At 50.1% G+C, this 27,211-nt stretch overlaps 1 protein-coding gene across 1 annotated transcript in view; it reads right to left on the bottom strand.

The window, feature by feature from the left end:
- LOC139259661 (receptor-type tyrosine-protein phosphatase-like N) overlaps positions 1 to 27,211 on the bottom strand; it is a 364,010-nt gene that overhangs the window by 215,769 nt on the left and 121,030 nt on the right. The window contains exon 13 of the mRNA XM_070875205.1: positions 12,127 to 12,191. Coding sequence (XP_070731306.1) covers positions 12,127 to 12,191 — 65 coding nt within the window. The remainder of the gene's footprint in view (positions 1 to 12,126; positions 12,192 to 27,211) is intronic.

Raw genomic sequence — 27,211 nt, 5'->3', positions numbered from 1 at the left:
TCCCATCACCATTCATATTCTTCTGCCATGTGTCACGTCAAAAAAAAGGGTTACCATGACAGCCGCACCACATGTTGCTGACGGTCAGTTGCTTTTTCTCTGTTGATCGGCTCGAAGATTTTCCCTTCCCGCTGCCGACTTAAAAACAAGAATAAATGGGACGCTTGCATTGTTGTGCACAGGGAGCCCCCGGGGTTTAACTCTTCCATGCCTGGGGCGATGGGGTCAGCCCATGAATGATCCGTCAAAAAGTGTCTTCAGCTAGTATGAGGGTTAGGGAGGATGGAGGGCGAGCGGGGGCGGAGGGGGTGAGGGAAGGATTGAACACTGCGATCTTACAACAATTATTAAGGGAGGAAAGCCCTCAAACCGGCCAGGGCCAATGTTAGCGCGCAAAGGCCCTTTTGTGCATTTAGGGCGGCTGAACACTAGCCGAGGGGTTTTTATACGGATGTACGCCTGGCCCGCCTCCCACGTTCTACCCGACGCAAAACTGGAGGACATCCAAAACTCAGCTGCCCCGTGTCCTAACTCGTACCGAGTCCCGTTCACCCATCACCCCCTGTGCTCGCCGACCTACATTGGCTTCCGGTTAAGCAACGCCTCGATTTCAAAATTCTCATCCTTGTTTACAAATCCCTCCGTGGCCCTCGCCCTCCCCTATCTCTGTAATCTCATCAAGCACCCACCCACCCCCCCCCCCCCCCCCCCCCCCAAGATGTCTGCGCTCCTCTAATTCTGCCCTCTTGAACATCCCTGATTATAATCGCTCAACCATTGGTGGCCGTGCCTTCTGTTGCCTGGGCCCCAAGCTCTGGAACTCCCTCCCTAAACCTCTCCCACCTCTCTATTTCCTCCTTCAAGACGTGAGCACAGGGGGGTGATGGGTGAGCAGGACTTGGTACGAGTTAGGACACGGGGCAGCTGAGTTTTGGATCACCTCTAGTTCTCGTAGGGTAGAATGTGGGAGGCCAGCGTGGAGTGCACTGGAATAGTCATGCCTTGGGGTAACAAAGGCATGGATGAGGGTTTTAACCGCGCGCTGTCGTGGCGAGGGAAACACCCAGGGGGTGGGTTACAGTTCCTTGCCGGCCTAGTTCCCAGCCATGTTGTCTGTCACTGAGGAGGGGGGTGGAGGAAGTCTGCGTGAGGAGAGGGGGGGGGAAATAGCGAGTAATCGCCAAGCCTTGCCCCCTCCCTCCCCTAAGCTAGTTGCTCCGGTGAACTTTGAAGTGTCCATCTCGAGTCATATTCGCAGAGGCCGAGGAGAATTCCGCCCCTGGGAATTCTCCTCCCCAAAATTAGGAAGTGGTGCGCGTGCTCGGGAAAACCAACGGGAGAATTTCTCCAGAACGAATTTTCAGCGCTATGGTCATTGTTTGACTGATTGAGTTTATAACGATGGAGGGGAAATATAATCGTCACAAATGGGAGGGTGGGTCGGGGGGTGGGGGGCTGCTGTGGGGGAAGGAAAAGCTACAGACAGATGATTTATTCATTAAGAATGCATTTTGAAAGGAAGAGAGACCTCCTCCTTTATACATACACACATCTTTGAAGGTGGCAAGACAAGATGAGAAAGAAGGCTGTTAAAATAGAATACTGGATCCTGGGCTTTATAAATAGAGGCACAGAGTACAAAAGCAAGGAAGTTATGCTAAGCCTTTCTAAAGCACTGGTTAGGCCCCACAGCTGGAGTATTGTGTCCAATTTCTGGGCACCGCACTTTAGGAAGGATGTGAAGGCCTTGGAGAGGGTGCAGAGGAGATTTACTGGAATGATTCCAGGGATGAGGAACTTCAGTTACATGGATAGACTGGAGAAACTGGGGTCGTTCTCCTTGGAACGACCCCAGAGCAGGTTAAGAGCAGATTTGTTGGAGGTGTTCAAGGGTATGGTAGCGTAATGGGTTATAGAAACAGAGAAAATAGGAGCAGTAGTAGGCCATTTGGCCCTTCGAGCCTGCACCGCCATTCAATATGATCATGGCTGATCCTCTATCTCAACACCATATTCCCGCTTTTTCCCCATACCCCTTGATGTCGTTTGTGTCTAGAAATCTATCGATCTCCCTCTAAATATAGACTTGGTGACTTGGTCTCCACAGCCTCCTGTGGTACAGAATTTCACAGGTTCACCACCCTCCGAGTGAAGAAATTTCCCCTCATCTCGGTCCTAAATTTCCTACCCCGTATCCTGAGACTGACTTCCCAGCCCGGGGAAACACCCTCCCCGCATCCAGTCCATCCAACTCAGTCAGAATTTTATACGTTTCAATGAGATCCCCTCTCATTCTTCTAAACTCTAGTGGACTAGTAATCAAGAGGTCCTGGAGTAATGATCTGGAGACTTGCGTTCCCACCATGGCAGCTGGGGAATTTAAATTCAGTTAATTAAATAAATCTGGAATTAAAAATTTAGTGTCAGTAATGATGACCTTGAAACTACCGAATTGTCGTGAAAACCCATCTGGCTCACTAATGCTGTTTAGGGAAGGAAATCTTCCGTCCTTACCCGGTCTGGCCCATATGTGACTCTCGACCCACAGCAACGTGGTTGACTCTTAACAGCCCTCTGAAATGGCCCAGCGAAACACTCAGTGGTACCAATCCACTACGACGAACTCACTGTGGGAGTTTCTTCACCACACGGACTGCAGCGGTTCAAGGCAGCTGCTCACCACCTCGAGGGCAATTAGGGATGAGCAATAAATGCCAGCAATGCTCACCTCCCATAAATTTAAAAAACACACTGGGGGGTTTTGACAGAGTGGATAGGGTGCAGAGAGTCGGGATAAATGGTTCATTCTCGGATTGGCAACCAGTAACTAGTGGGGTGCCGCTAGATTGTAAATATATATTTAAAATCTATATTAACGACTTGGAAGAAGGGACTAAGTGTAACGTAGCCACGTTTGCTGATGATACACAGATGGGAGGAAAAGCAATGTGTGAGGAGGACACAAAAAATCTGAAAAAGGACATAGACAGGTTAAGTGAGTGGGCAAAAATTTGGCAGATAGAGTATAATGTTGGAAAGTGTGAGGTCATGCACTTTGGAAGAAAAAAAATCAAAGAGCAAGTTATTATTTAAATGGAGAAAGATTGCAATGTGCCGCAGTACAGCGGGACCTGGGGGTACTTGTGCATGAAACACAAAAGGACAGTATACAGGTACAGCAAGTGATCAGGAAGGTCTATGGAATCTTGGCCTTTATTGCAAAGAGGATGGAGTATAAAAGCAGGGAAGTCTTGCTGCAGTTATACAGGGTATTGGTGAGGCCACACCTGGAATACTGTGTGCAATTTTGGTTTCCATATTTACGAAAGGATATACTGGCTTTGGAGGCAGTTCAGAGAAGGTTCACGAGGTTGATTCCAGAGATGAGGGGGTTGACTTATGAGGAAAGGTTGAGTAGGTTGGGCCTCTACTCATTGGAATTCAGAAGAATGAGAGGTGATCTTATCGAAACGTATAAGATTATGAGGGGGCTTGACAAGGTGGATGTAGAGAGGATGTTTCCACTGATGGGGGAGACTAGAACTAGGGGGCATGATCTTAGAATAAGGAGTCGCCCATTTAAAACTGAGATGAGGAGGAATTTTCTCTCTGAGGGTTGTAAATCTGTGGAATTCGCTGCCTCAGAGAGCTGTGGAAGCCGGGACATTGAATAAATTTAAGACATAGATAGACAGCTTCGTAACCGATAAGGGACTATGGGGTTATGGGGAGCGGGCAGGGAAGTGGAGATCAAAGTGGAATAAATCTAGAATGAAAAACATGACGAAAGATTCATAAATGCCACAGTGTACTCTGAGGGAACACTGCACAGCTCCCATCAGCCTCCCACAACTAATGGCCCTTAAACTGCTCCCGTCAATTCTTTTACCTTCCGTACATTACTAATGGACTCGGCTTAAAGACTTCCTTCTCCATCAGTCCTCCTTAGACCAGCAGCAGCCGAGGGGGTCCCTAAGTGGTTGGCGATTGGAAAAGCAGTTTATTCACCTGAGCCAGCGTTTCAGAGTTGAGTTTGAAGGTGATCTGATTGACTGGCGGAGGAGGCTTGAAGGCCACATGGCCTACTCCTGGTCCTAATTCTTATGGGTGATGTGGAAGAGCAGAGAGATTTGGGGGTTCGGCTTCAGAAGAGATTGAGGCCACTCATCATCATCATAGGCAGTCCCTCGAAACGAGGGTGACTTGCTTCCACGCCAAAAAAAGACGAGTTCACAGTTGTTTCAATGAAGGACCCGAACTACATCCAGGAGGGTGGAAGATGCCGGTGCTTGGATTTTTTTAACGTGTGGTGACCATTGCACACCAGCCACCACACGGGCTCGACAGAGCCCAGTGGCAAGGATTAACCAAGACGACTGGAGACCGGCTCTGCTGCACAGACCTAGTGCGCACACATATCGCACAGTGTGGGCTGGGCCCGTGCTGCCGCTGGGCCCCTGGGCCCCCGAACTCACACCACCCCTGGGGCCCCGATCACATCCCTCTACAGTCTCTCGCCGCTCCTTCGCCCCGACCTCGCCGCTCCTGCTGTACCTGCCCACGCTCCAATCACCGACCTGGATCTTGATGACGTCACTCTTCACAGCCCTCGCCCTCCTGCACCAGCTCGCACTGTACCTTGTAGTGGCACGCCTCCACGCTGCCCCTGGCCGCCATGCTGCCACGACCTGTGAGGGAACATCAGCGGCAGGTCGGGGTCATAAAAGGAGCGGCGAGGGGCGGCCAGGGTCAGCATGAGGCCATTAAATCATATTGAGGTAACTTTAGTTATTTTTTTGAACAAATGGTCATGAAATAAGGCTTCTTTGGCCCAAAACACAGGTGATCTGGTGAACAGGAACCTGATCACTGTCTGATTTTGGTGGGAGACCATCATCAAGTATGGCTCAATGGTTCTCAAGAGTCTAGAACTGGACGGTGAGCAGGTAATCACTACCTTTCAGCCCCTCGAGCCTGTTCCGCCATTCAATCAGATTGTGGCTGATCTGTATCTTAACTCCATTGCCCCGCCTCATTTACATAACCCTTAATACCCTCAGCGACCGGTCAATCTCAGTCTTGAAAGCTCCAATTGACCCTCAGCCTCAAAAACCTTTTTGGTTGGCCGGGGGGGGAGGGCGGAGAGATTTCCAGATTCCCATCACCCTTTGTGTGAAGAAACGCTTCCTGACATCACCCCTGAATGGCCTGGCTCTAATTTTAAAGTTATGCCCCCTTGTTCTGGACTCCCCCCACCAGAGGGAATAGTTTCTCCCTAGTTTTGAAGTGAGCATTGGCATTTGGTGTCTCCCCCAATTGGGGGTGCGGACTCCACAAACAGTGGTGGCTCTCTGCTATCTCAGTCAAGGGAGTCACTCATAAGAACTTAAGAACGTAAGAAATAGGAACAGGAGTAGACCATACGGCCCCTCGAGCCTGCTCCACCATTTAATTCGATCATGGCTGAACCGATCATAGACTCAGCTCCACTTCCCCGCCCGCTCCCCATAGCCACTTATTCCTTTAAGAAACTGTCTATTTGTGTCTTAAATTTATTCAATGTCCCAGCTTCCACAGCTCTCTGAGGCAGCGAATTCCAGATTTACAACCCTCAGAGAAGAAATTTCTCCTCATCTCAGTTTTGAATGGGCAGCCCCTTATTCTGAGACTATGTCCCCTAGTTTTAGTTTCCCCAATGAGTGGAATTATCCTCTCTGCATCCACCTTGTCGAGCCCCCTCGTTATCTTATGTTTCGAGAAGATCACTTCTCATTCTTCTGAACTCCAATGAGCATAGGTCCAACCTACTCAACTTATCCTCATACGTCAACCCCCTCATCTCCGGAATCAACCTAGTGAACCTTCTCTGAACATCCTCCAATGCAAGTATATCCTTCCTCAAATAAGGAGACCAAAACTGCACGCAGTACTCCAGGTGTGGCCTCACCAATACCCTGTACAGTTGTAGCAGGACTTCTCTGCTTTTATACTCTACCCCCCTTGCAATAAAGGCCAACATTCCATTTGCCTTCCTGATTACTTGCTGTACCTGCAGACTAACATTTTGTGTTTCATGTACAAGGACCCCCAGGTCTCTCTGTACTGCAGCACTTTGTAATTTTTCTCCATTTAAATTATAATTTGCTTTTCTATTTTTTCTGCCAAAGTGGATAACCTCACATTTTCCCACATTATACTCCATCTGCCAAATTTTGCCCACTCACTTAGTCTGTCTATATCCCTTTGCAGATTTCTTATGTCCTCCTCACAATTTGCTTTCCCACCCATCTTTGTATCATCAGCAAACTTGGCTACATTACACTCTGTCCCTTCATCCAAGTCATTAATATAGATTGTAAATAGTTGAAGCCCCAGCACCGATCTCTGGTGGGATCAGATCCCAGCTCAATGGTTCTCAGAGTCGAGAACTGAGTAGTGAACAGGTAATTACTACCTTCAGTCACTGTGTCGGCTGTGGCTCAGGGAATAGCACTCTCGCCTCTGAGTCAGAAGGTTGTGGGAAATCATGCTTAACAAATCTTCTGGAATTTTTTGAGGATGTTTCCAGTAGAGTGAACAAGGGAGAACCAGTTGATGTGGTGTATTTGGACTTTCAGAAGGCTTTCGACAAGGTCCCACACAAGAGATTAATGTGCAAAGTTAAAGCACATGGGATTGGAGGTAGTGTGCTGACGTGGATTGAGAACTGGTTGGCAGACAGGAAGCAAAGAGTAGGAGTAAATGGGTACTTTTCAGAATGGCAGGCAGTGACTAGTGGGGTACCGCAAGGTTCTGTGCTGGGGCCCCAGCTGTTTACATTGTACATTAATGATTTAGACGAGGGGATTAAATGTAGTATCTCCAAATTTACGGATGACACTAAGTTGGGTGGCAGTGTGAGCTGCAAGGAGGATGCTATGAGGCTGCAGAGTGACTTGGATAGGTTAGGTGAGTGGGCAAATGCATGGCAGATGAAGTATAATGTGGATAAATGTGAGGTTATCCACTTTGGTGGTAAAAACAGAGAGACAGACTATTATCTGAATGGTGACAGATTAGGAAAAGGGGAGGTGCAACGAGACCTGGGTGTCATGGTACATCAGTCATTGAAGGTTGGCATGCAGATACAGCAGGTGGTCAAGAAAGCAAATGGCATGTTGGCCTTCATATTGAGGGGATTTGAGTACAGGGGCAGGGATGTGTTACTACAATTGTACAGGGCCTTGGTGAGGCCACACCTGGAGTATTGTGTACAGTTTTGGTCTCCTAACTTGAGGAAGGACATTCTTGCTATTGAGGGAGTGCAGCGAAGGTTCACCAGACTGATTCCCGGGATGGCGGGACTGACATATCAAGAAAGACTGGATCAACTGGGCTTGTATTCACTGGAGTTCAGAAGAATGAGAGGGGATCTCAAAGAAACGCTTAAAATTCTGACGGGTTTAGACAGGTTAGATGCAGGAAGAATGTTCCCAATGTTGGGGAAGTCCAGAACCAGGGGTCACAGTCTAAGGATAAGGGGTAAGCCATTTAGGATCAAGATGAGGAGAAACTTCTTCACCCAGAGAGTGGTGAACCTGTGGAATTCTCTACCACAGAAAGTTGTTGAGGCCAATTCACTAAATATATTCAAAAGGAGTTAGATGTAGTCCTTACTACCAGGGGGATCAAGGGGAATGGCGAGAAAGCAGGAATGGGGTACTGAAGTTGCATGTTCAGCCATGAACTCATTGAATGGCGGTGCAGGCTCGAAGGGCTGAATGGCCTACTCCTGCACCTATTTTCTATGTTTCTATGTTCAAGTCCCACTCCAGAGACTTGAACACAAAAATCTAGGCTGGTGCTCGCAGTGCAGTGCTGAGGGAGTGCTGCACTGTCGGAGGTGCTGTCTTTCGGATGAGACGTTAAACCGAGGCCCCATCTGTTCTCTCAGGAGGACATGAAAGATCCCATGGCACTATTTGAATAAGACCAAGGGAGTTATCCCCAGTGTCCTTGGTTAATATTTATCCCTCAATCAACATCAACTAAAAGAAACCAGATTATCTGGTCATTATCACATTGCTGTGCACAAATTGGCTGTCACGTTTTCCACATTACAACAGTGACTGGACTTCAAAAGTATTTCATTGGCTGTAAAGCGCTTTGGGCCGTCCCGAGGTGGTGAAAGGTGCTATATAAATGCAAGTCTTTCCTATCTCTCCTAAGATGGTTCTCATTGCCTGCAGTATAAATGAGATATAAAAGCTACTGTAAGAGATGGAGGAATTATATTTAGTCAGCTTGCATTCGCAAAAAAGTTATTTATTGTGCAAACTGTGTTGAATCGTTTTTGTTTGGATAAGCAGCCACATAAATGGCAAGTTTAAACAAAAATGCCTGTTTTTTTATTTGTCGTGTGACTGACTTGTCCAGAAAGTCTTCACAGCCAATGAAGTACATTTTGAAGTGCAGACACTGTTTTAATGTAGGAATTGCAGCAGCCAATTTGCGCACAGCAAGCTCCCATAAACAGATAAGTGAGCAGATAATCTTTTTTTTTTAAGCGATGTCAGTTGATGGATTAATATTGGCCAGGACATTGATGGAACTTACTGCTTTCCTTCGCAATAGTGTCCTTTACATCCACCTGGGAGGACTGGTTTAACGTCTCATCCAAACGACAGCGCCTCCGACAGTGTAGCTACCGATGGTTCAGCGATTATACTCAGCCTCGATCAGCTCAAATCGCTGGAGAAATACCACCAACGATGTCTCTGCAAGATCCTGCAAATCCCCTGAGAGGACAGACGCTCAGTGTTCTCCACCAGGCCAACATCCCCAGCATCGAAGCACTGACCACACTCGACCAGCTCCGCTGGGCGGGCCACATTGTCCGCATGCCCGGCACGAGGCTCCGAAAGCAAGCGCTCTACTCGGAACTCCTACACGGCAAGCGAGCCCCAGGTGGGCAGAGGAAACGTTGCAAGGACACCCTCAAAGCCTCCTTGATTAAAAAGCAACATCCCCACTGATACCCGAGAGTCCCTGGCTAAAGACCGCCCTAAGTGGATGAAGTGCATCCGGGAGAGCGCTGAGCACCTCAAGTCTCGACACCGAGAGCATGCAGAAATCAAGCGCGGGCAGCAGAAAGAGCCTGCGGCAAACCAGTCCCACCCACCCTTTCCCTCAACCACTGTCTGTCCCACCTGTGACAGAGACTGTAATTCCCGTATTGGACTGTTCAGCCACCTGAGAACTCATTTTTAGAGTGGAAGCAAGTCTTCCTCGATTTCGATGGACTGCCGATGATGATAATGATGATGAGAACTGTATAAAACACTGGTTCGGCCTCAGCTAGAACACTGCGTGCAGTTCTGGTCACCGCATTACAGGAAAGATGTGATTGCACTAGAGAGAGGGTACAGAGGAGATTTACGAGGATGTTGCCAGGTCTGGAAAATTTTAGCTACGAGGAAAGATTGGATAGGCTGGGTTTGTTTTCCTTGGAACAGAGGAGGCTAAGGGGAGACCTTATTGAAGTGTATAAAATTGTGAGGGACCTGGATAGAATGGATAGGAAGGACCTATTTCCCTCAGCAGCGGGGTCAACAACCAGGGGGCATAGATTTAAAGTAATTGGTAGAAGGTTTAGAAGAGATTTGAGGGGAAATTTCTTCACCCAGAGGGCGGTGGGGGTCTGGAACTCACTGCCTGAAAGGGTGGTAGATGCAGAAACCCTCACCACATTTAAAAAGTACTTGGATGTGCACCTGAAGTGCCGTAACCTACAGGGCTACGGACCCAGAGCTGGAAAGTGGGATTAGGCTGGATAGTCTCTGGGTCGGCCGGCGCGGACACGATGGGCCGAATGGGCCTTATGTGTCATTATTTTTCTATGATTCTATTATGTGCTGAAGTCTCTGGAGTGGGACTTGAACGAAACTACCCGGCCTGACAGATCAGATGGTTTTCTCACTCCTTTCTTGGTTATCTGCTCCGGCTCTACAACTCTCCGAGATCTCTGCGTTTCTTCACTTCTGGCCTCTTGCGCATCCCCAATTTTCACCGTTCCGCCATTTGCGGCCGTACCTTTAGCTGCCGAGGCCACAAGCTCTGGAATTCCCTCCCTAAACCTCTCCGCCTCTCTACCTCACTCTCACGTCCTTTACAACGCTCCTTAAAACCTACCTTTTTGACTAAACTTTTGGTCACTTATCCTAATGTCTCCTTCTGTGTCTCGGTGTCAAATTTGTTTGATAATTGCTGCTGTCAATCCGCCTCGGGATGTTTTACTACATTAAAGGCACTATATAAATGCGAGATGTTCTTGTAAAGAAAACATTTGCCACTTTATATTGATGTGGTTTTAAAGCAAGCTTACACACTCGATCTGGTGCCCACGCATTGATGCTGAATCACCCCTTCGAACAAAGAGAAAATGGAAAGCCAATTGGAATATACACAGGGAATTATTCTCCTTTTAGAAGGTCACTGCCTTTGATCTGTAACACCTCCCCAATTAGTAAACACAATGGGGGGGGGGGGGGGGGAAGGGGGGAGAGGAGGGAGTGAGTGGGACACAGAAAAGCCAGCATGGAGCGACAGCGCCTTACTTTGCTTTTTATGGACCGGTAATTAACTGCCCAGTTAATGTGTCTCATTTCACGCTTTGTGCCAACTCTCCTTTCACGCTCTCATTCCAAATTGTTTCATCGAGCAGAACCCCAAGAATGGGCGAGGGAGGGAGCGAGCGAGAGAAGGAGTGAGCGAGGGAGTGAGCGAGGGAAGGAGCGAGATAAGGAGCGAAGGAGGGAGTGAGAGAAGGAGCGAGGGAAGGAGTGAGGGAGGGGGGGGATCGTAGGAGGGAGGGAGCGCGGGAAGGAAGGAGCGCGGGAGGGTGGGAGCGAGCGCGGGAGGGAGGGAGCGAGCGCGGGAGGGAGGGAGCGAGCGCAGGAGGGAGGGAGCGAGCGCGGGAGGGAGGGAGCGAGCGCGGGAGGGAGGGAGCGAGCGCAGGAGGGAGGGTGGGAGCGAGCGCGGGAGGGTGGGAGCGAGCGCAGGAGGGAGGGAGCGAGCGCGGGAGGGTGGGAGCGAGCGCGGGAGGGAGGGAGCGAGCGCGGGAGGGAGGGAGCGAGCGCAGGAGGGAGGGAGCGAGCGCGGGAGGGAGGGAGCGAGCGCGGGAGGGAGGGAGCGAGCGCGGGATGGAGGGAGCGAGCGCGGGAGGGAGGGAGCGAGCGCGGGAGGGAGGGAGCGAGCGCGGGAGGGAGGGAGGGAGCGCGGGAGGGAGGGAGCGAGCGCGGGAGGGAGGGAGCGAGCGCGGGAGGGAGGGAGCGAGCGCGGGAGGGAGGGAGTGAGCACGGGAGGGAGGGAGTATGGGAGAGAGAGAGGGCGGGAGCGACCAATGTTTCCTGTCATTTATTTTGGTGCGCGGTCCCTGTAACCGGCTGCGTGGCCTATTCCCGCGCGTGCGCAGTTTGTTGCATTCAGAGGGCGGAGTGTGACCTGCGCGGGACCTCCAGACCGTTGCCCCGCCGCACAGCTTAGCGGGAATATTGCTCAGCACGCGCTGTGCTAGTACGGGACGCGCGCACACCCGGCACCCGCCTGACACACACTCACCCACTCACACCCGGCACCCGCCTGACACACACCCACCCACTCACTCCCAGCACCCACAGATGGCACCCACACTCGGTGCAGTAGACGGCAGCAGAAAGCCGCAAAGCGACACTGATAGATTAAGTGAGTGGGCAAAACTGTGGCCAATGGGAGTTCAACCTGGGGAAGTGCGAGGTCATGACCTTGGAAGCCAGGTGGGTCAGAGTATTTTGTAGATGGCGAGAAGCTGGGAACTGTGGAGGAGCAGGGAGATTTCGGGGTCCGGTCACAGACATCACTAAAAGCTAGTCGACAGGTACAAAAGATAAATTAAAACGTCGAGTGGAATGTTGGCCATTATCTGGAGGGGGCTGGAATACACAGGGGAGGAAGTGATGTTAGTTATTTAAAGATCTGGTTAGATGCCAGCTGGAGTACTGTTCCTCTGTTACACCCACCGCACCTCCCCCGCGCCCGGGGCCCTCCTCTGCACGATAAATCGCAGTGCCCAGCGACCATGGGGAATTGGAGACATGTGGTGACACTTACCTCACCCACACCAGCCTGCACGATCTTCAAATCCGTCTCCGCTTCCAGGTACGTCTTGTCTGCAACTGAAGGGGGAGAAGAGGAGAAGCATTTCTGTACAGTGCCACGCGTTCTTACACACACATACTGTGACAAAAATGACTGCACGCCCATTGCTACCAGTAACTGCACACCCACGAATCATAGAATCATAGAAATGTACAGCACGGAAGGAGGCCATTTCGGCCCAGCGTGTCTGCACCGGCCAACAGGAGACTATCCAGCCTAATCCCATTCCAGCTCTAGGTCCGTAGCCCTGTAGGTTACAGCACTTCAGGTGCACATCCAAGTACTTTTTAAATGTGGTGAGGGTTTCTGCCTCTACCACCCTTTCAGGCCGTGAGTTCCAGACCACCACCAGCCTCTGGGTGAAGAAATTTCCCCTCAAATCCCCTCTAAACCATCTACCAATTACTTTAAATCTATGCCCCCTGGTTGTTGACCCCTCTGCTGAGGGAAATAGGTCCTTCCTATCCACTCTATCTAGGCCCCTCATAATTTAATCCACCTCAATAGGGTCTCCCCTCAGCCTCCTCTGTTCCAAAGAAAACAACCCAGGCCTATCCAATCGTTCCTCTTGGCTAAAATTCTCCAGTCCATGCAACATCTTCGTAAATCTCCTCTGCATCCTCTCCAGCGCAATCACATATTTCCTGTAATGTGGTGACCAGAACTACACACGGTGCAGTGCCACGAGTTATTCCAAAAACAACTTGTGTTTATATAGCGCCTTTAACGTAGTGAAACGTTCCATGGTGCTTCGCAGGAGCATTAAGAGACAAAATATTTGACACTAAGCCGCATAAGGAGAAATTAGGGCAGGTGACCAAAAGCTTGGTCATAGAGGTAGGTTTTAAGGTGCGTCTTAACAGAGGAAAGAGGGATAGGGAGGCGGAGAGGTTTAGACAGGGAGCTCCAGAACTTGGGGCCGAGGTAACAGAAGGCTCGGCCACCAATGGTGGAGCGATTATAATCAGGGATGCTCAAAATGCCAGAATTAGAGGAGTGCAGGCATTTCGGTGGGGGGGGGGGGGGTTGTTTGTGGGGCTGGAGGAGATTACAGAGATAGGGAGGGGCGAGGCCATGGAGGGATTTGAAAACAAGGATGAGAATTTTGAAGTTGAGGTGTTGCTTAACCGGGAGCCAATGTAGGTCAACGAGCACAGGGGAGATGGGTGAGCGGGACTTGGTGCGAGTTAGGACACATTTTAGAAGACCTCAAGTTTACGTAGGGTAGAATGTGGGAGGCCAGCCAGGAGTGCGTTGGAATAGTCAAGTCTAGAGGTAACAAAGGCATGGATGAGGGCTTCAGCAGCAGATGAGCTGAGGCAAGGGGCGGAGAAGGGTGATGTTACGGTGGTGAAAATAGGTGGTCTTAGTGGATGTGGTCAGAAGCCTATTTCAGGGTCAGATATGACACCAGGTTTGTGAACAGTATGGTTCAGCCTCAGACAGACGTATGGAGTATTCCATCCTAAAACTCAGAAGGTCGTGGGTGCAAAACTCACCTCAGGACTTCATAGTTTAGACCGACGCTCCAGTGTAATACTGAGGGAATTCCGCAGTGAGGGATTCCGTGGTCTGAATGGGACGTTAAACCGAAGCCCTGTCAGCCCACTGAGGTGGGTGCAAGAGACCCCATGGTGCTACTTGGAGAAGCAGAGTCTCCTCCTGGCATCCTGGCCAATATTCATCCCTCAACAACTGCGTTTGCTTGTCACTTTATCCCACTTACACTTTGTGCGATCCTTATATGCGCACATTGGCAACTGTGTTTGTCGACAAAGCAACAGTAACTGCGCTTCACTGCCTGGGAGTCGCCACGGATGTGAGAGTCGCTGAAATTACGTTATGAATAAGTTATATATTTTCCTTCACTATTGAGGCTTTTCCTCACAACTGGACCTGGGAGAGATAGAGACAGAGATAGAGAGAGATAGAGATAGCGAGAGAGAGATAGTGAGAGAGATAGAGATAAGGAGCTAGAGAGAGATAGACAGAGAGATAGACAGAGAGAGAGATAGCGAGGGACTGTCCTAACTCGCACCAGGTCCCACTCACCCATCACCCCCCTGTGCTCGCTGACCTACATTGGCTCCCGGTTAAGCAACGCCTCAATTTCAAAATTCTCATCCTTGTTTTCAAATCCCTCCATGGCCTTGCCCCTCCCTATCTCTGTAATCTCCTCCAGCCCCACAACCCCCCTCCCCACCCCGAGATGTCTGCGCTCCTCAAATTCTGCCCTCTTGAGCATCCTGGGTAATAATCGCTCAACCATCGTTACCTTGACCCCAAGCTCCGGAAGTCTCTCCCTAAACCTCTACGCCTCTTACATCTCTTTCCTCCTTCAAGACGCTCCTCAAAACCTCTCTCTGTGACCAAGCTTTTGGTCACCTGCGCTAACTTCTACTTATGTGACTTGGTGCCAAGTTTTTATCACATAATATTGCTGTGAAGCACTTTGGGACGTTTCACTACGTTAAAAGTGCTATATAAATACATTGTTGTTGTTATAAAGCACTTTGGGACATCCGGTGGGCATGAAAGGCGCTATATAAATGCTCTTTTTTTTCTTTCTTATTAGCCCGGGTTTTTTTTTGCCTCTCCCGGGAGATTATATGGCTGTGGGGGAGGATTTAGGGGTTGGGGGAAGGGAAGAAGTCTATGACAATGTAGTGCCAAACATCATGGTGTGGGGCAGGCTTCACGAACTTGCTGGTCTTATCCTGCCCGTCAGTTTCACACGTTAATATATTACGCTGGGGTCTGAATCCCCACAAATCAATAGGATCAAAGTCTGCGTACTCTGTCCTGACCACAACTCGTCTAGACGGAACGGGTTTGCGAAGTCTCAGGCCAGTTCCTGGTGGGTCTGACTCCGCAACACAAAACAACTGCCCCGAATTTGGTTCCGACACCGATCTTAATGTGAAGGGCCAGGACTGGAGTGGGAAACAGTAACATCACATCGGTCCCGTAAGGTATGGTATCCTCTCCTCGTGACAATGTAGAGGGAGCTTTACTCTGTATCTAACCCCGTGCTGTACCTGCCCTGGGAGTGTTTGATGGGACAGTGTAGAGGGAGCTTTACTCTGTATCTAACCCGTGCTTAACCTGCCCTGGGAGTGTTTGATGGGACAGTGTAGAGGGAGCTTTAATCTGTATCTAACCCCCTGTACCTGCCCTGGGAGTGTTTGATGGGACAGTGTAGAGGGAGCTTTAATCTGTATCTAACCCGTGCTGTACCTGCCCTGGGAGTGTTTGATGGGACAGTGTAGAGGGAGCTTTACTCTGTATCTAACCCATGCTGTACCTGCCCTGGGAGTGTTTGATGGGACAGTGTAGAGGGAGCTTTAATCTGTATCTAACCCGTGCTTAACCTGCCCTGGGAGTGTTTAATGGGACAGTGTAGAGGGTGCTTTACTGTATCTAACCCCCTGCTGTACCTGCCCTGGGAGTGTTTGATGGGACAGTACGGAGGGAGCTTTGATCTCTATCTAACCCTGTGCTATACCTGCCCTGGGAGTGTTTGATGGGACAGTGTAGAGGGAGCTTTACTCTGTATCTAACCCCGTGCTGTACCTGTCCTGGGAGTGTTTGATGGGACAGTGTAGAGGGAGCTTTAATCTGTATTTAACCCCGTGCTGTACCTGCCCTGGGAGTGTTTGATGGGACAGTGTAGAGGGAGCTTTACTGTATCTAACCCGTGCTGTACCTGCCCTGGGAGTGTTTGATGGGACAGTGTAGAGGGAGCTTTACTCTGTATCTAACCCGTGCTGTATCTGCCCTGGGAGTGTTTGATGGGACAGTGTCGAGGGAGCTTTACTCTGTATCTAACCCCGTGCTGTCGTTGATCTGTAAGTCCTTGCTGAATTTACTCACCTCCCTCTTCCCCATACTGTGTCAGCTGTGGCTCAGTGGGCAGTACTCTCTCTCGTTTCTGAACCAGAAGGTTGTGGACTCGAATCCCACTCCAGGATTGAGCACATAATCCAGGCTGACACTCCCAGTGCAGTACTGAGGGAGTGCTGCACTGTTTCAAGGTGCCGTCTTTCAGATGAAACGTTAAACTGAGGGCCCCGTCTGCCCTCTCAGGTGAACGTAAAAGATCCCATCGCATTAGTTTTTCTCACAAATTGGCCTGGGTTTTTATCTGGTTTTTGCCTCTCCCAGGAGATCACATGGCTCCGGTTGGGGTGGAGTGTAAATTATTTCAGTATAAGCGGAGTCGCAGTTGTGTGGGGCGGACTGGTTGGGCCCGGGTGCTCTTTATCTGTCCGCCATTGTTCAATGTCCATAGGTTTATATGTAACCTTCAGGGCTGCTGACCGAGGGCCGTGCGGCTCTTTGTCGGCCGGTGCGGACACGATGGGCTGAAATAGCCTCCTTCTGCGCTGTAAATTTCTATCTTTGGCATCGCGGCGAATTCGAAATGAATAAATCTCTGGTGCCTCCGCACAGAATTATCTGCAGCTCACACTGAAGGTGAAAATCCTCAGTCCGCTCATGTCCACACAGCTGCTGAGAGTTGGGGAATTGGCAGCCGTTCCCAGGCAGTAAAGGGTTATCACAGGCAGTCCCTCGGAATCGAGGAAGACTTGCTTCCACTCTTGGCATGAGTTCTTAAGTGACTGAACAGTCTATAATACGAGAACCACAGTCCCTGTCACAGGTGGGACAGACAGTCGTTGAGGGTAAAGGAGGGTGGGGAGTCTGGTTTGCCGCACGCTCCTTCCGCTGCCTGCGCTTGATTTCTGCGCGCTCTCGGCGACGAGACTCGAGGTGCTCAGCGCCCTCCCGGATGCACTTCCTCCACTTAGGGCGGTCTTTGGCCAGAGACTCTCAGGTGTCAGTGGGGATGTTGCATTTCATCAGGGAGGCTTTGAGGGTGTCCTTGTAATGTTTTTGCTGCCCACCTTTGGCTCGTTTGCCGTGAAGGAGTTCTGAGTACAGCGCTTGCTTTGGGAGCTCCGTGTCAGGCATGCGAACTATGTGGCCTGCCTAGCGGAGCTGATCAAGTGTGGTCAGTGCTTCAATGCTGGGGATGTTAGCCTGGGCGAGAACACTAACATCGCTGTGTCTGTCCTCCCAGGGGATTTGTAGTATCTTGTGGAGACATCGTTGGTGGTATTTCTCCAGCGACTTGAGGTCCCTACTGTACAGGGTCCACGTCTCTGAGCCATACAGGAGGGCGGGTATTTCTACAGCCCTGTAGACCATGAGCTTGTCGGCAGTTTCGAGGGCCTAGTCTTCAAACACTCTTTTCCTCAGGCGGCCGAAGGCTGCACTGGCGCACTGGAGCCGGTGTTGGATCTCGTCGTCGATGCCTGCTCCTGTTGACAGGAGGCTCCCGAGATATGGGAAGAGGTCCACGTTGTCCAGGGCTGCGCCGTGGATCTTGATGACTGGGGGGCAGTGCTGTGCGGCGAGGACAGGCTGGTGGAGGACCTTTGTCTTATTGATGTTTAGTAAAGGGTTAACGTCGCCAATGAACGCTGAGGGTGATGGGCGGGGCGACAGGGAAGGAAAGTGCCGGGTTCACACCAGCGGGAGGAACCAGCTCAAATCTGACACCCACTCATTATTCCTGCACCACCCCTCGACCAGCTCTGATGGACAGGTCATATCATCTGCATGCCCGACACTAGACTCCCGAAACAAGCGCTTTACTCCGAGCTCCGACACAGCAAGCGTGTCCCCAGGAGGGCAGAAGAAACGCTTCAAAGGCACCCTCAAAGCCTGCTTGAAAAAGTGCAACTTTCCCTCCGATACCTGGGAATCCCTGGCCTAAGACCGGGCCTGTACTCACTGGAGTTTAGGAGGATGAGAGGGGATCTCATAGAAACATATAAAATTCTGACGGGACGGGACAAGTTAGATGCAGGAAGAATGTTCCCGATGTTGGGGAAGTCCAGAACCAGGGGTCACAGTCTTAGGATTAGGGGTCAGCCATTTAGGACTGAGATGAGGAGAAACTTCTTCACTCAGAGAGTTGTTAACCTGTGGAATTCTCTACCACAGAAAGTTGTTGATGCCAGTTCATTGGCTAAATCCAAGAGGGAGTTAGATATGGCCCTTACGGCTAAAGGGATCAAGGGGTATGGAGAGAAAGCAGGAATGGGGTACTGAAGAGAATGATCAGCCATGATCTTATTGAAAGGTGGTGCAGGTTCGAAGGATCGAATGGCCTACTCCTGCACCTATTTTCTAAGTTTCTAAGACCGATCAAAGTGGAGGAGAAGTATCCGGGAAGGTGCCGAACATAAGTACATAAGAAATTGGAGCAGGAGTAGGCCATACAGCCCCTCGAGCCTGCTCCGCCATTTAATAGGATCATGGCTGATCTGATCATGGACTCAGCTCCACTTCCCCGCCCGCTCCCCATAACCCTTCACTCCCTTATTGTTCAAAAATCTGTCTATCTCCACCTTAAATATATTCAGTGACCCAGTCTCCACAGCTCTCTGGGGCAGAGAATTCCACAGATTTACAACCCTCAGAGAAGAAATTCCTCCTCATCTCAGTTTTAAATGGGCGGCCCCTTATTCTGAGACTGTGTCCCCTAGTTTTAGTAGTGGAAATATCCTCTCTGCATCCACCTTGTCGAGTCCCCTGATAATCTTATATGTTTCAATAAGATCACCTCTCATTCTTCTGAACTCCAATGAGTAGAGGCCCAATCTCCTCAACCTTTCCTCATAAGTCAACCCTCTCATCTCCGGAATCAACCGAGTGAACCTTCTCCGAACAGCCTCCAATGCAAATATATCCTTCCTTAAACACCTCGAGTCCCTTCACTGGGAGCAGGCGGAAGCCAAGTCCAAACAGCGGAAGGAGCGCTCGACAACCCAAGCCCCCCACCCACCCGTCCCTCCAACCACCGTCTGCCCCACCTGTGACAGAGACTGTATGTCCCGCATTGGTCTCATCAGTCACCTGAGAACTTGTGTTAGTGTGGAAGCAAGTCATCCTCGACACTGGGGGACTGGCTACGAAACCCAGTTGTTTGGTCAGACCCTATCTGGAGCATTTTGTGCCGTTCCCGTCACCGAACAGCGAATTCTGTGATGCCGGGAATGACAGGCTTCAGTCAGGAGGAGGGGCGACAGCCAATGTTCCCTTTATTTTATTTTTTGGGTGCGCGGCTCATTAAAATTTCCTGCGTGGGATCTCCACACCGCCCAACGGGACCATTGACCACAGCAACCTTGGCTCGTCTCATCAGAAGAAAAGTTCAGGAGAGATGAGGCCGATGTGCTCAAAATCTGCAGAATGACACCGGGGGGGGGGGTGAAAGGGTTAAATTATGAGGACAGGATACACAGAGGAAGCTCGTATTCTCTCGACTTTGGAGATTACGGGGGTGATCTAATCGAGGTGTATTTTTATTTGTTCCTGGGATGTGGGTGTTGCTGGCCAGGCCGGCATTTATTGCCCATCCCTAATTGCCCCTTGAGAAGGTGGTGGTGAGCCGCCTTCCTGAACCGCTGCAGACCGTGTGGTGAAGGTGCTCCCACAGTTCTGTTAGGGAGGGAGTTCCAGGATTGTGACCCAGCGACGATGAAGGAACGGCCGATATATTCCCAAGTCAGGATGGTGTGTGACTGGGAGGGGAACGTGGAGGTGGTGGTGTTCCCATGGACCTGCTGCCCTTGTCCTTCTAGGTGGTAGAGGTCGCGGGTTTGGGAGGTGCTGCCGAAGAAGCCTTGGCGAGTTGCTGCAGTGCATCTTGTAGATGGTGCACACTGCAGCCAGGGGGCGCCGGTGGTGGAGGGAGTGAATGTTTAAGGTGGTGGATGGGATGCCAATCAAGCGGGCTGCTTTATCCTGGATGGTGTCGAGCTTCTTATTGTTGGAGCTCATCCAGGCAAGTGGAGAGTATTCCATCACACTCCTGACTTGTGCCTTGTAGGTGGTGGAAAGGCTTTGGGGAGTCAGGAGTTGAGACACTCGCCGCAGAATACCCAGCCTCTGACCTGCTCTTGCTGCCACTGTATTTATGTGGCTGGTTCGGTTAAGTTTCTGGTCAATGGTGACCCCCAGGATGTTGATGGTGGGGGATTCGGCGATGGTAATGCCGTTGAATGTCAAGGGGAGGTGCTTAGACTCTCTCTTGTTGGAGATAGTCATTGCCTGGCACTTGTGCGGCACGCTTGTTACTTGGCTCTTATCAGCCCAAGCCTGAATGTTGTCCAGGTCTTGCTGTATGCGGACATGGACTGATTCATATCTGAGGAGTTGCGAATGGAACTGAACACTGTGCCATCATCAGCGAACATCCCCACTTCTGACCTTATGATGGAGGGAAGGTCATTGATGAAACAGCTGAAGTTGGTTGGGCCTAGGACACTGCCCTGAGGAACTCCTGCAGTGATGTCCTGGGGCTGGGATGATTGACCTCCAACCACCACAACCATCTTCCTTTGTGCTCGCTATGACTCCAGCCAGTGGGGAGAAACAGCTGGCACTGTGTTGGTGAAAGCAGCTTCAATAGTAACTTTCAAAAGGGAATTAGATATCATATCATGAATGATAAGCACAGAAGGAGGCCATTCGGCCTATTGTAACTATACCAGCTCTTTGACTGAGTTTAGAAGAATGAGAGGGGATCTCATAGAAACATAAAATTCTGACGGGTTTAGACAGGTTTGATGCAGGACGAATGTTCCCAATATTGGGGAAGTCCAGAACCAGGGGTCACAGTCTAAGGATAAGGGGTAAGACATTTGGGACCGAGATGAGGAGAAACGTCTTCACTCAGAGAGTTGTGAACCTGTGGAATTCTCTACGCAGAGAGTTGTTGATGCCAGTTGGTTAGATATATTCAAGAGGGAGTTAGATATGGCCCTTACGGCTAAAGGGATCGAGGGTGATGGAGAGAAAGCAGGAAAGGGGTACTGAGGTGAATGATCAACCATGATCTTATTGAATGGTGGTGCAGGCTCAAAGGGCCGAATGGCCTACTCCTGCACCTATTTTCTATGTTTCTATGTTTAGCCCCTTCTTTCAGAATACCACCAACAACTTGCATTTATATAGTGTCTTTAAGATTATAAAACGTCCCAAGGTGCTTCACAGGAGGTGGTATTGGGACGGGCTACCAAACCTTGGTCAAAGAGGTAGCTTTTAAGGAACATCTTAAAGGAGGAGAGAGAGGCGGAGAGGTTTAGGGAGGGAGTTCCAGAGCTTGGGGCCCAGGCAGCTGAAGGCACGGTCACCGATGGTGGAGCGATTGAAATCGGGGAAGTTCAAGAGGTCAGAATTAGAGGAGCGCAGACGTCCCAGAGGCCTGAACCACACTTCCCGGAAATATTTCCAACTGTTGATGACCCAATTAATACGTGCTTTCTGATTGTTCTACACAGCCCTGGCACCGTGCCCTCCTGTCCTGGGCTCACCGAAAGTCCCGTTTCTAGTTGTCCCATGAAATACCTCCAACTCATTGGTCCACACCAAGGATTGAGTTTCTCCGTTGGAGCACTGTGGGGTCTAAAGCAGGCAATGCGTCAACACATTCAGGAGCTTCTCGGTGTTAATTTTAAAAAGTCACATAAGATAAGAACATAAGAAATAGGAACAGGAGTAGGCCATACGGCCCTTTGAGCCTGCTCCGCCATTCAATACGATCATGGCTGATCCGATCATGGACTCAGCTCCACTTCCCCGCCTGCTCCCCATAACCCCTTAATCCCTTATCGGTTAAGAAACTGTTTATCTCTGTCTTAAATTTATTCAATGTCCCGGCTTCCACAGCTCTCTGAGGCAGCGAATTCCACAGATTTACAACCCTCAGAGAAGAAATTCCTCCTCATCTCAGTTTTAAATGGGCGGCCTCTTATTCTAAGATCATGCCCCCTAGTTCTAGTCTCCCCCATCAGTGGAAACATCCTCTCTACATCCACCTTGTCAAGCCCCCTCATAATCTTATACGCTTTGATAAGATCACCTCTCATTCTTCTGAATTCCAATGAGTAGAGGCCCAACCTACTCAACTTTTCCTCATAAATCAAACCCTTCATCTCTGGAATCAACCGAGTGAACCTTCTCTGAACTGCCTCCAAAGCAAGTATATCCTTTCGTAAATATGGAAACTAAAACTGCACGCAGTATTCCAGGTGTGGCCTCACCCAATACCCTGTATAGCTGTAGCAAGACTTCCCTGCTTTTATACTCCATCCCCTTTTGTCATAAAGGCCAAGATTCCATTGGCCTTCCTGATCACTTGCTGTACCTGCATACTATCCTTGTGTGTTTCATGCACAAGTACAAGGTGAATTAAAATCTCATTCTTTAAAAAAAACAGCAGCATTGCGCACTATCCATTGCTATATCTTAAAGACCAATAACTCTCTTTTCCATTAGCTTGCTGTGACAGTGTGCGTTCCACAACCCCGCCAGATTGACTACCTGCTGATTTCGGAATTAAATTATCCTCCGTCAAATTAACAACCTTGCTTTGAATTCTGATGAGACGGAGGGGGAAGGTGAGGAGGGGAAGAATTGCCCTCCAGAAAAAGGTCCGTTAGCGCCTCCGAGAGGCGGTAACGTGGGCGGTAAGGCCTCACCGAGTGGGGGCAGGCGGAGAGTGGGACCCTTGTGCAATTTCCCACCCCCCCCCACAGCACACCACACCCCCGGGCTAGGGGGGGTAGGGCGAATGGGTTTCTGCCACGCCCCGTGTTTCTGCCCCGCCCGGTGCTCCGACTCCGTACCGCCCGGCGGAGACCCCCTCCCCACCCCCCCCCCTTCTTTGCCCCGCGGGTAGCTGCCTGTGGCTCGGGCGCAGTGACCGCCATTGTTGCAATTGTCGGGCCGACAATGGCGGATGCTGGCCCGACCGAACCCCTCCCCTGGAGGCCCAGTGGGCCCCACGTTGGCTTCGCACCGTCCCTCCCCCGGATTAATTAAAGGGGGAGGGACGGCACGACGCGTCAAGACGCCGCGGCCCGTCGACTCCGCCATGACGGTATCGCCGCCCCGCTGACATGGTGGACGTCGAACCCCGCTCCCGACCCCACCTCCAACAAGCGCCTCACAGCGCCAAGAGTTGGTGTCGGAGTTAAAGAGACGAATTTCACGCCTCTTCGCTCCCACTCCCACCGGGCGCTAAATTTCCGGCCAACTCCCCCCCCCCCCCCCAACCACAATTTCTCGCCGAGGGGCAAGTTTGGCCCTATTGTGTTCCTCACACAGATGAGGCTGCACAGAGGGAAGTTAAAGTAACAGTGACCTCAGTCTTTAAGAAGACACTCCAGAGTGAGGAACAGGCCTTAGGGGCCGGCTTATATACAGTGCTCCCAAGGGATGCTGGCCCTTGGGATTTCAGGGGATGAGCTCCCTGGTGGCGGAACATGGGAGTGCGTGCTCTACAGATACACAACAGGCCCCCCGAGTGTTTCTCTTGAAATGTTAAATCGTTGCTGTTTGCGGTTTGGCTTCTTCAGAATTTGGTGCGCCGTTCCCATCTGGGAATCAACTGCAGGTCCTCCTGCTCCCAAATGACACGGGTCACAGCCACGCACGACAACTCCGTCGACCGCCCCTCGTGATTGGACAGAATTAAAATATACCTCTTTCCACAAAATTCTCAGAATGTAACACTAAGCTACTTGCTGGTTCTGTTAGCGTCCTCGACCAGGCCAACATCCCCGGCATCGAAGCACTGACCACACTTGATTGGCTCCGCTGGGCAGGGCCACATTGTTCGCATGCCAGACATGAGACTTCCAAAGCAAGCGCTCTACTCGGAACTCCTTCACGGCAAGCGAGCCAAAGGTGGGCAGAGGAAACGTTACAAGGACATCCTCAAAGCCTTCCTGATAAAGTGCAACATCCCCACCGACACCTGGGAGTCCCTGGCCAAAGACCGCCCTAAGTGGAGGAAGTGCATCCGGGAGGGCGCTGAGCACCTCGAGTCTCGTTGCCGAGAGCGTGCAGAAATCAAGCGCAGACAGCGGAAGGAGTGTGCAGCAAACCAGACTCCCCACCCACCCTTTGCTTCAACCACTGTCTGTCCCACCTGTGACAGAGACTGTAATTCCCGTATTGGACTGTTCAATCACCTGAGAACTCACTTTTAGAGTGGAAGCGAGTCTGCCTCGATTTCGAGGGACTGCCTATGATGATATTATGGAATTGGCTTAAATACCACTTGTAGAGAGGGGGAGAATTATTTTTTAAAATGCAGCAAGTTATGATGATCTGGAATGCACTGCCTGAAAGAAAAAAAGACTTTCATTTATATAGTGCCTTTCACAATCAACAAAGCACTTTACAGCCAATTAAGTACTTTTGGAGTGTAGTCACTGTTGTAATGTAGGAAGCGCAATAGTCAATTTGCACACAGCAAGCTCCCACACACAGCAATGTGATAATGACCCAGATAATCTGTTTTTTTGTTATGTTGATTGAGGGATAAATATTGGCCCCAGGACACTGGGGATAACTCCCCTGCTCTTCTTCGAGATAGTGCCATGGGATCTTTTTCATCCACCCGAGTGAGCAGACGGGGCCTCGGTTTAACCTCTCATCCGAAAGACGGCACCTCTAACAGTGCGGCACTCCCTCAGCACTGCACTGGGAGTGTCAGCCTAGATTTATGTGCTCAAGTGCCTGGAGTGGGACTTGAACCCACAACCTTCTGACCCAAAGGCGAGAGTGCTACCCACTGAACCACAGCTGACACTGTGTTGGTGAAAGCAGATTCAATAGTAACTTTCAAAAGGGAATTGGATATCATATAGAATGAGACAGCACAGGAGGCCGCCATTCGGCCCATCGTGCCTGTGCCAGCTCTGTGACAGAGTGATCCATTTAGTCCCTGTCCATTTCCCCATAACCCTGCAGATCTTTCCTTTGAGTATTTATCCAGTTCCCTTTAGAAAATTATTGTTGAACCTGCTCCCACCGACCTTTCAGGCAGCGCGTTCTAGATCACAACAACTCGCTGCGTAAAAAAGAATTTGCCTCATCTCTCCCCCTCTGGTTCTTTTACCAATTACATCCTCTTTTTGTATAGCCCTTGAAAATTTCTCCTATTTAAACATATATCCAATTCTCTAAAACCGCTTCCACATTATCAGGCGAGATTTGGCACTGAGCCGCACAAACAGACATCAAGACAGGTGACCAAAAGCTTGGTCAAAGAGGTAGGTTTTAAGGAGCGTGTTAAAGGAGGAGAGAGAGGTGGAGAGGTTTGCGGCGCGGGGGAGGGGGGTAGTTTGAGAGAGGAGGGTATAGTCACGAGGTAATTCTAGAGTTGACTGCTTATTGTCACTACATAAGAAATAGGAGCAGGAGGCCATACAGTCCCTTGAGCCTGCTCCGCCATTTAATACAATCCGATCATGGACTCAGGTCCACTTCCCTGCCCGTTCTCCATAACCCCTTATCAGTTAAGAAACTGTCTGTTTCTGTCTTAAATTTATTCAATGTTCTGGCATCCACAGCTCTCTGAGGCAGCGAATTCCACAGATTTACACAGAAGAAATTTCTCCTCATCTCTGTTTTAAATGGGCGGCCCCTTATTCTAAGATCATGCCCGCTAGTTCTAGTCTCCCCCATCAGTGGAAACATCCTCTCTGCATCCACCTTGTCAAGCCCCCTCAGAATCTTCTACGTTTCGATAAGATCACCTCTCATTCTTCTGAATTCCAATGAGACGAGGCCCAACCTACTCAACCTTTCCTCATAAGTCAACCCCCTCATCTCCGGAATCCACCGAGTGAACCTTCTCTGAACTGCACGCAGCATTCCAGGTGTGGCCTCGCCAATACCCTGTATAACTGTAGCAAGACTTCAAAAACCTGTCTCCCTCGGTCTTCCGTTCTGTATTTTATAGTCTCTTGAACACTCTTAGTTCAAATTAACTTTATTTGGGAGATCTCAGAAAGTCATGGGCAGATTGAAATGGAGTCCCTCATCAGACAAGCAGGTTTTTTCAATACGGATCCAGGACTCTGGACCTCCGAGCTAGAGGGCGCTATACATCATACCCATTACACGCTCCTCGTGCAATCTAGAGCCATTGACAACCTCCGCTTAGCATCAACTTGCCTCATCTTTGCCTCTTCAACCGCAGCCAATTCCCTTTGAAATGATACCAACATTTTGCATTTACGTGGCGCCTTTAATGCAGTGAAACGTCCCAAGGTGCTTCATAGGAGCGTAAATAAGATAGTAAACGGACGAGCCACAAAAGGAGCTATTGGGACAGGTGACCAAAAGCTGGGTCAAAGATCAGGAAGGCCAATGGAACCTTGGCCTTTATTGCAAAGGGGATGGAGTATAAAAGCAGGGAAGTCTTGCTCCAGTTGTACAGGGTATTGGTGAGGCCACACCTGGAATACTGCGTCCTGTTTTGGTTTCCATATTTACAAAAAGATATACTTGCTTTGGAGGCAGTTCAGAGAAGGTTCACTCGGTTGATTCCGGAGATGAGGGGGTTGACTTATGAGGAAAGGTTGAGTAGGTTGGGTCTTTTCTCATTGGAATTCAGAAAAATGAGAGGCGATCTTATCGAAACGTATAAGATTATGAGGGGGCTTGACAAGGTGGATGCAGAGAGGATGTTTCCACTGATGAGGGAGACTAGAACTAGAGGGCATAATCTTAGAATAAGGGGCCGCCCATTTAAAACTGAGATGAGGAGGAATTTTTTCTCTCAGAGGGTTGTAAATCCGTGGAATTCGTTTCTCAGAGATCTGTGGAACCTGGGACATTGAATAAATTTAAGACAGAGATAGACAGTTTCTTAAACGATAAGGGAATAAGGGGTTATGGGGAGTGGGCGGGGAAGTGGACTTGAGTCCATGATCGGATCAGCCATGATCGTATTAAATGACGGAGCAAGCTCAAGGGGCCGTATGGCCTACTCCTGCTCCTATTTCTTATGTTCTTATGTAGGTTTTTAAGGAGCGTCTTAAAAGGACAGAGGCAGAAGGGCTAAACTTTCCTTTCATTTTTGGCGGGTTTTCAGTGATTTTCTCGGCGGTACAGCTGTTTTTCCGCCGGGCGAAAGTTTCCCCCTTAGTTTTTCCAATGGTAT

This window comes from Pristiophorus japonicus, chromosome 3 (assembly GCF_044704955.1).
Source record: "Pristiophorus japonicus isolate sPriJap1 chromosome 3, sPriJap1.hap1, whole genome shotgun sequence".
Classification (NCBI taxonomy): Eukaryota; Metazoa; Chordata; class Chondrichthyes; family Pristiophoridae; genus Pristiophorus; species Pristiophorus japonicus.
Note: the sequence above shows the minus strand (reverse complement) of the source record. Positions and strands in the feature narration are given on the sequence as shown.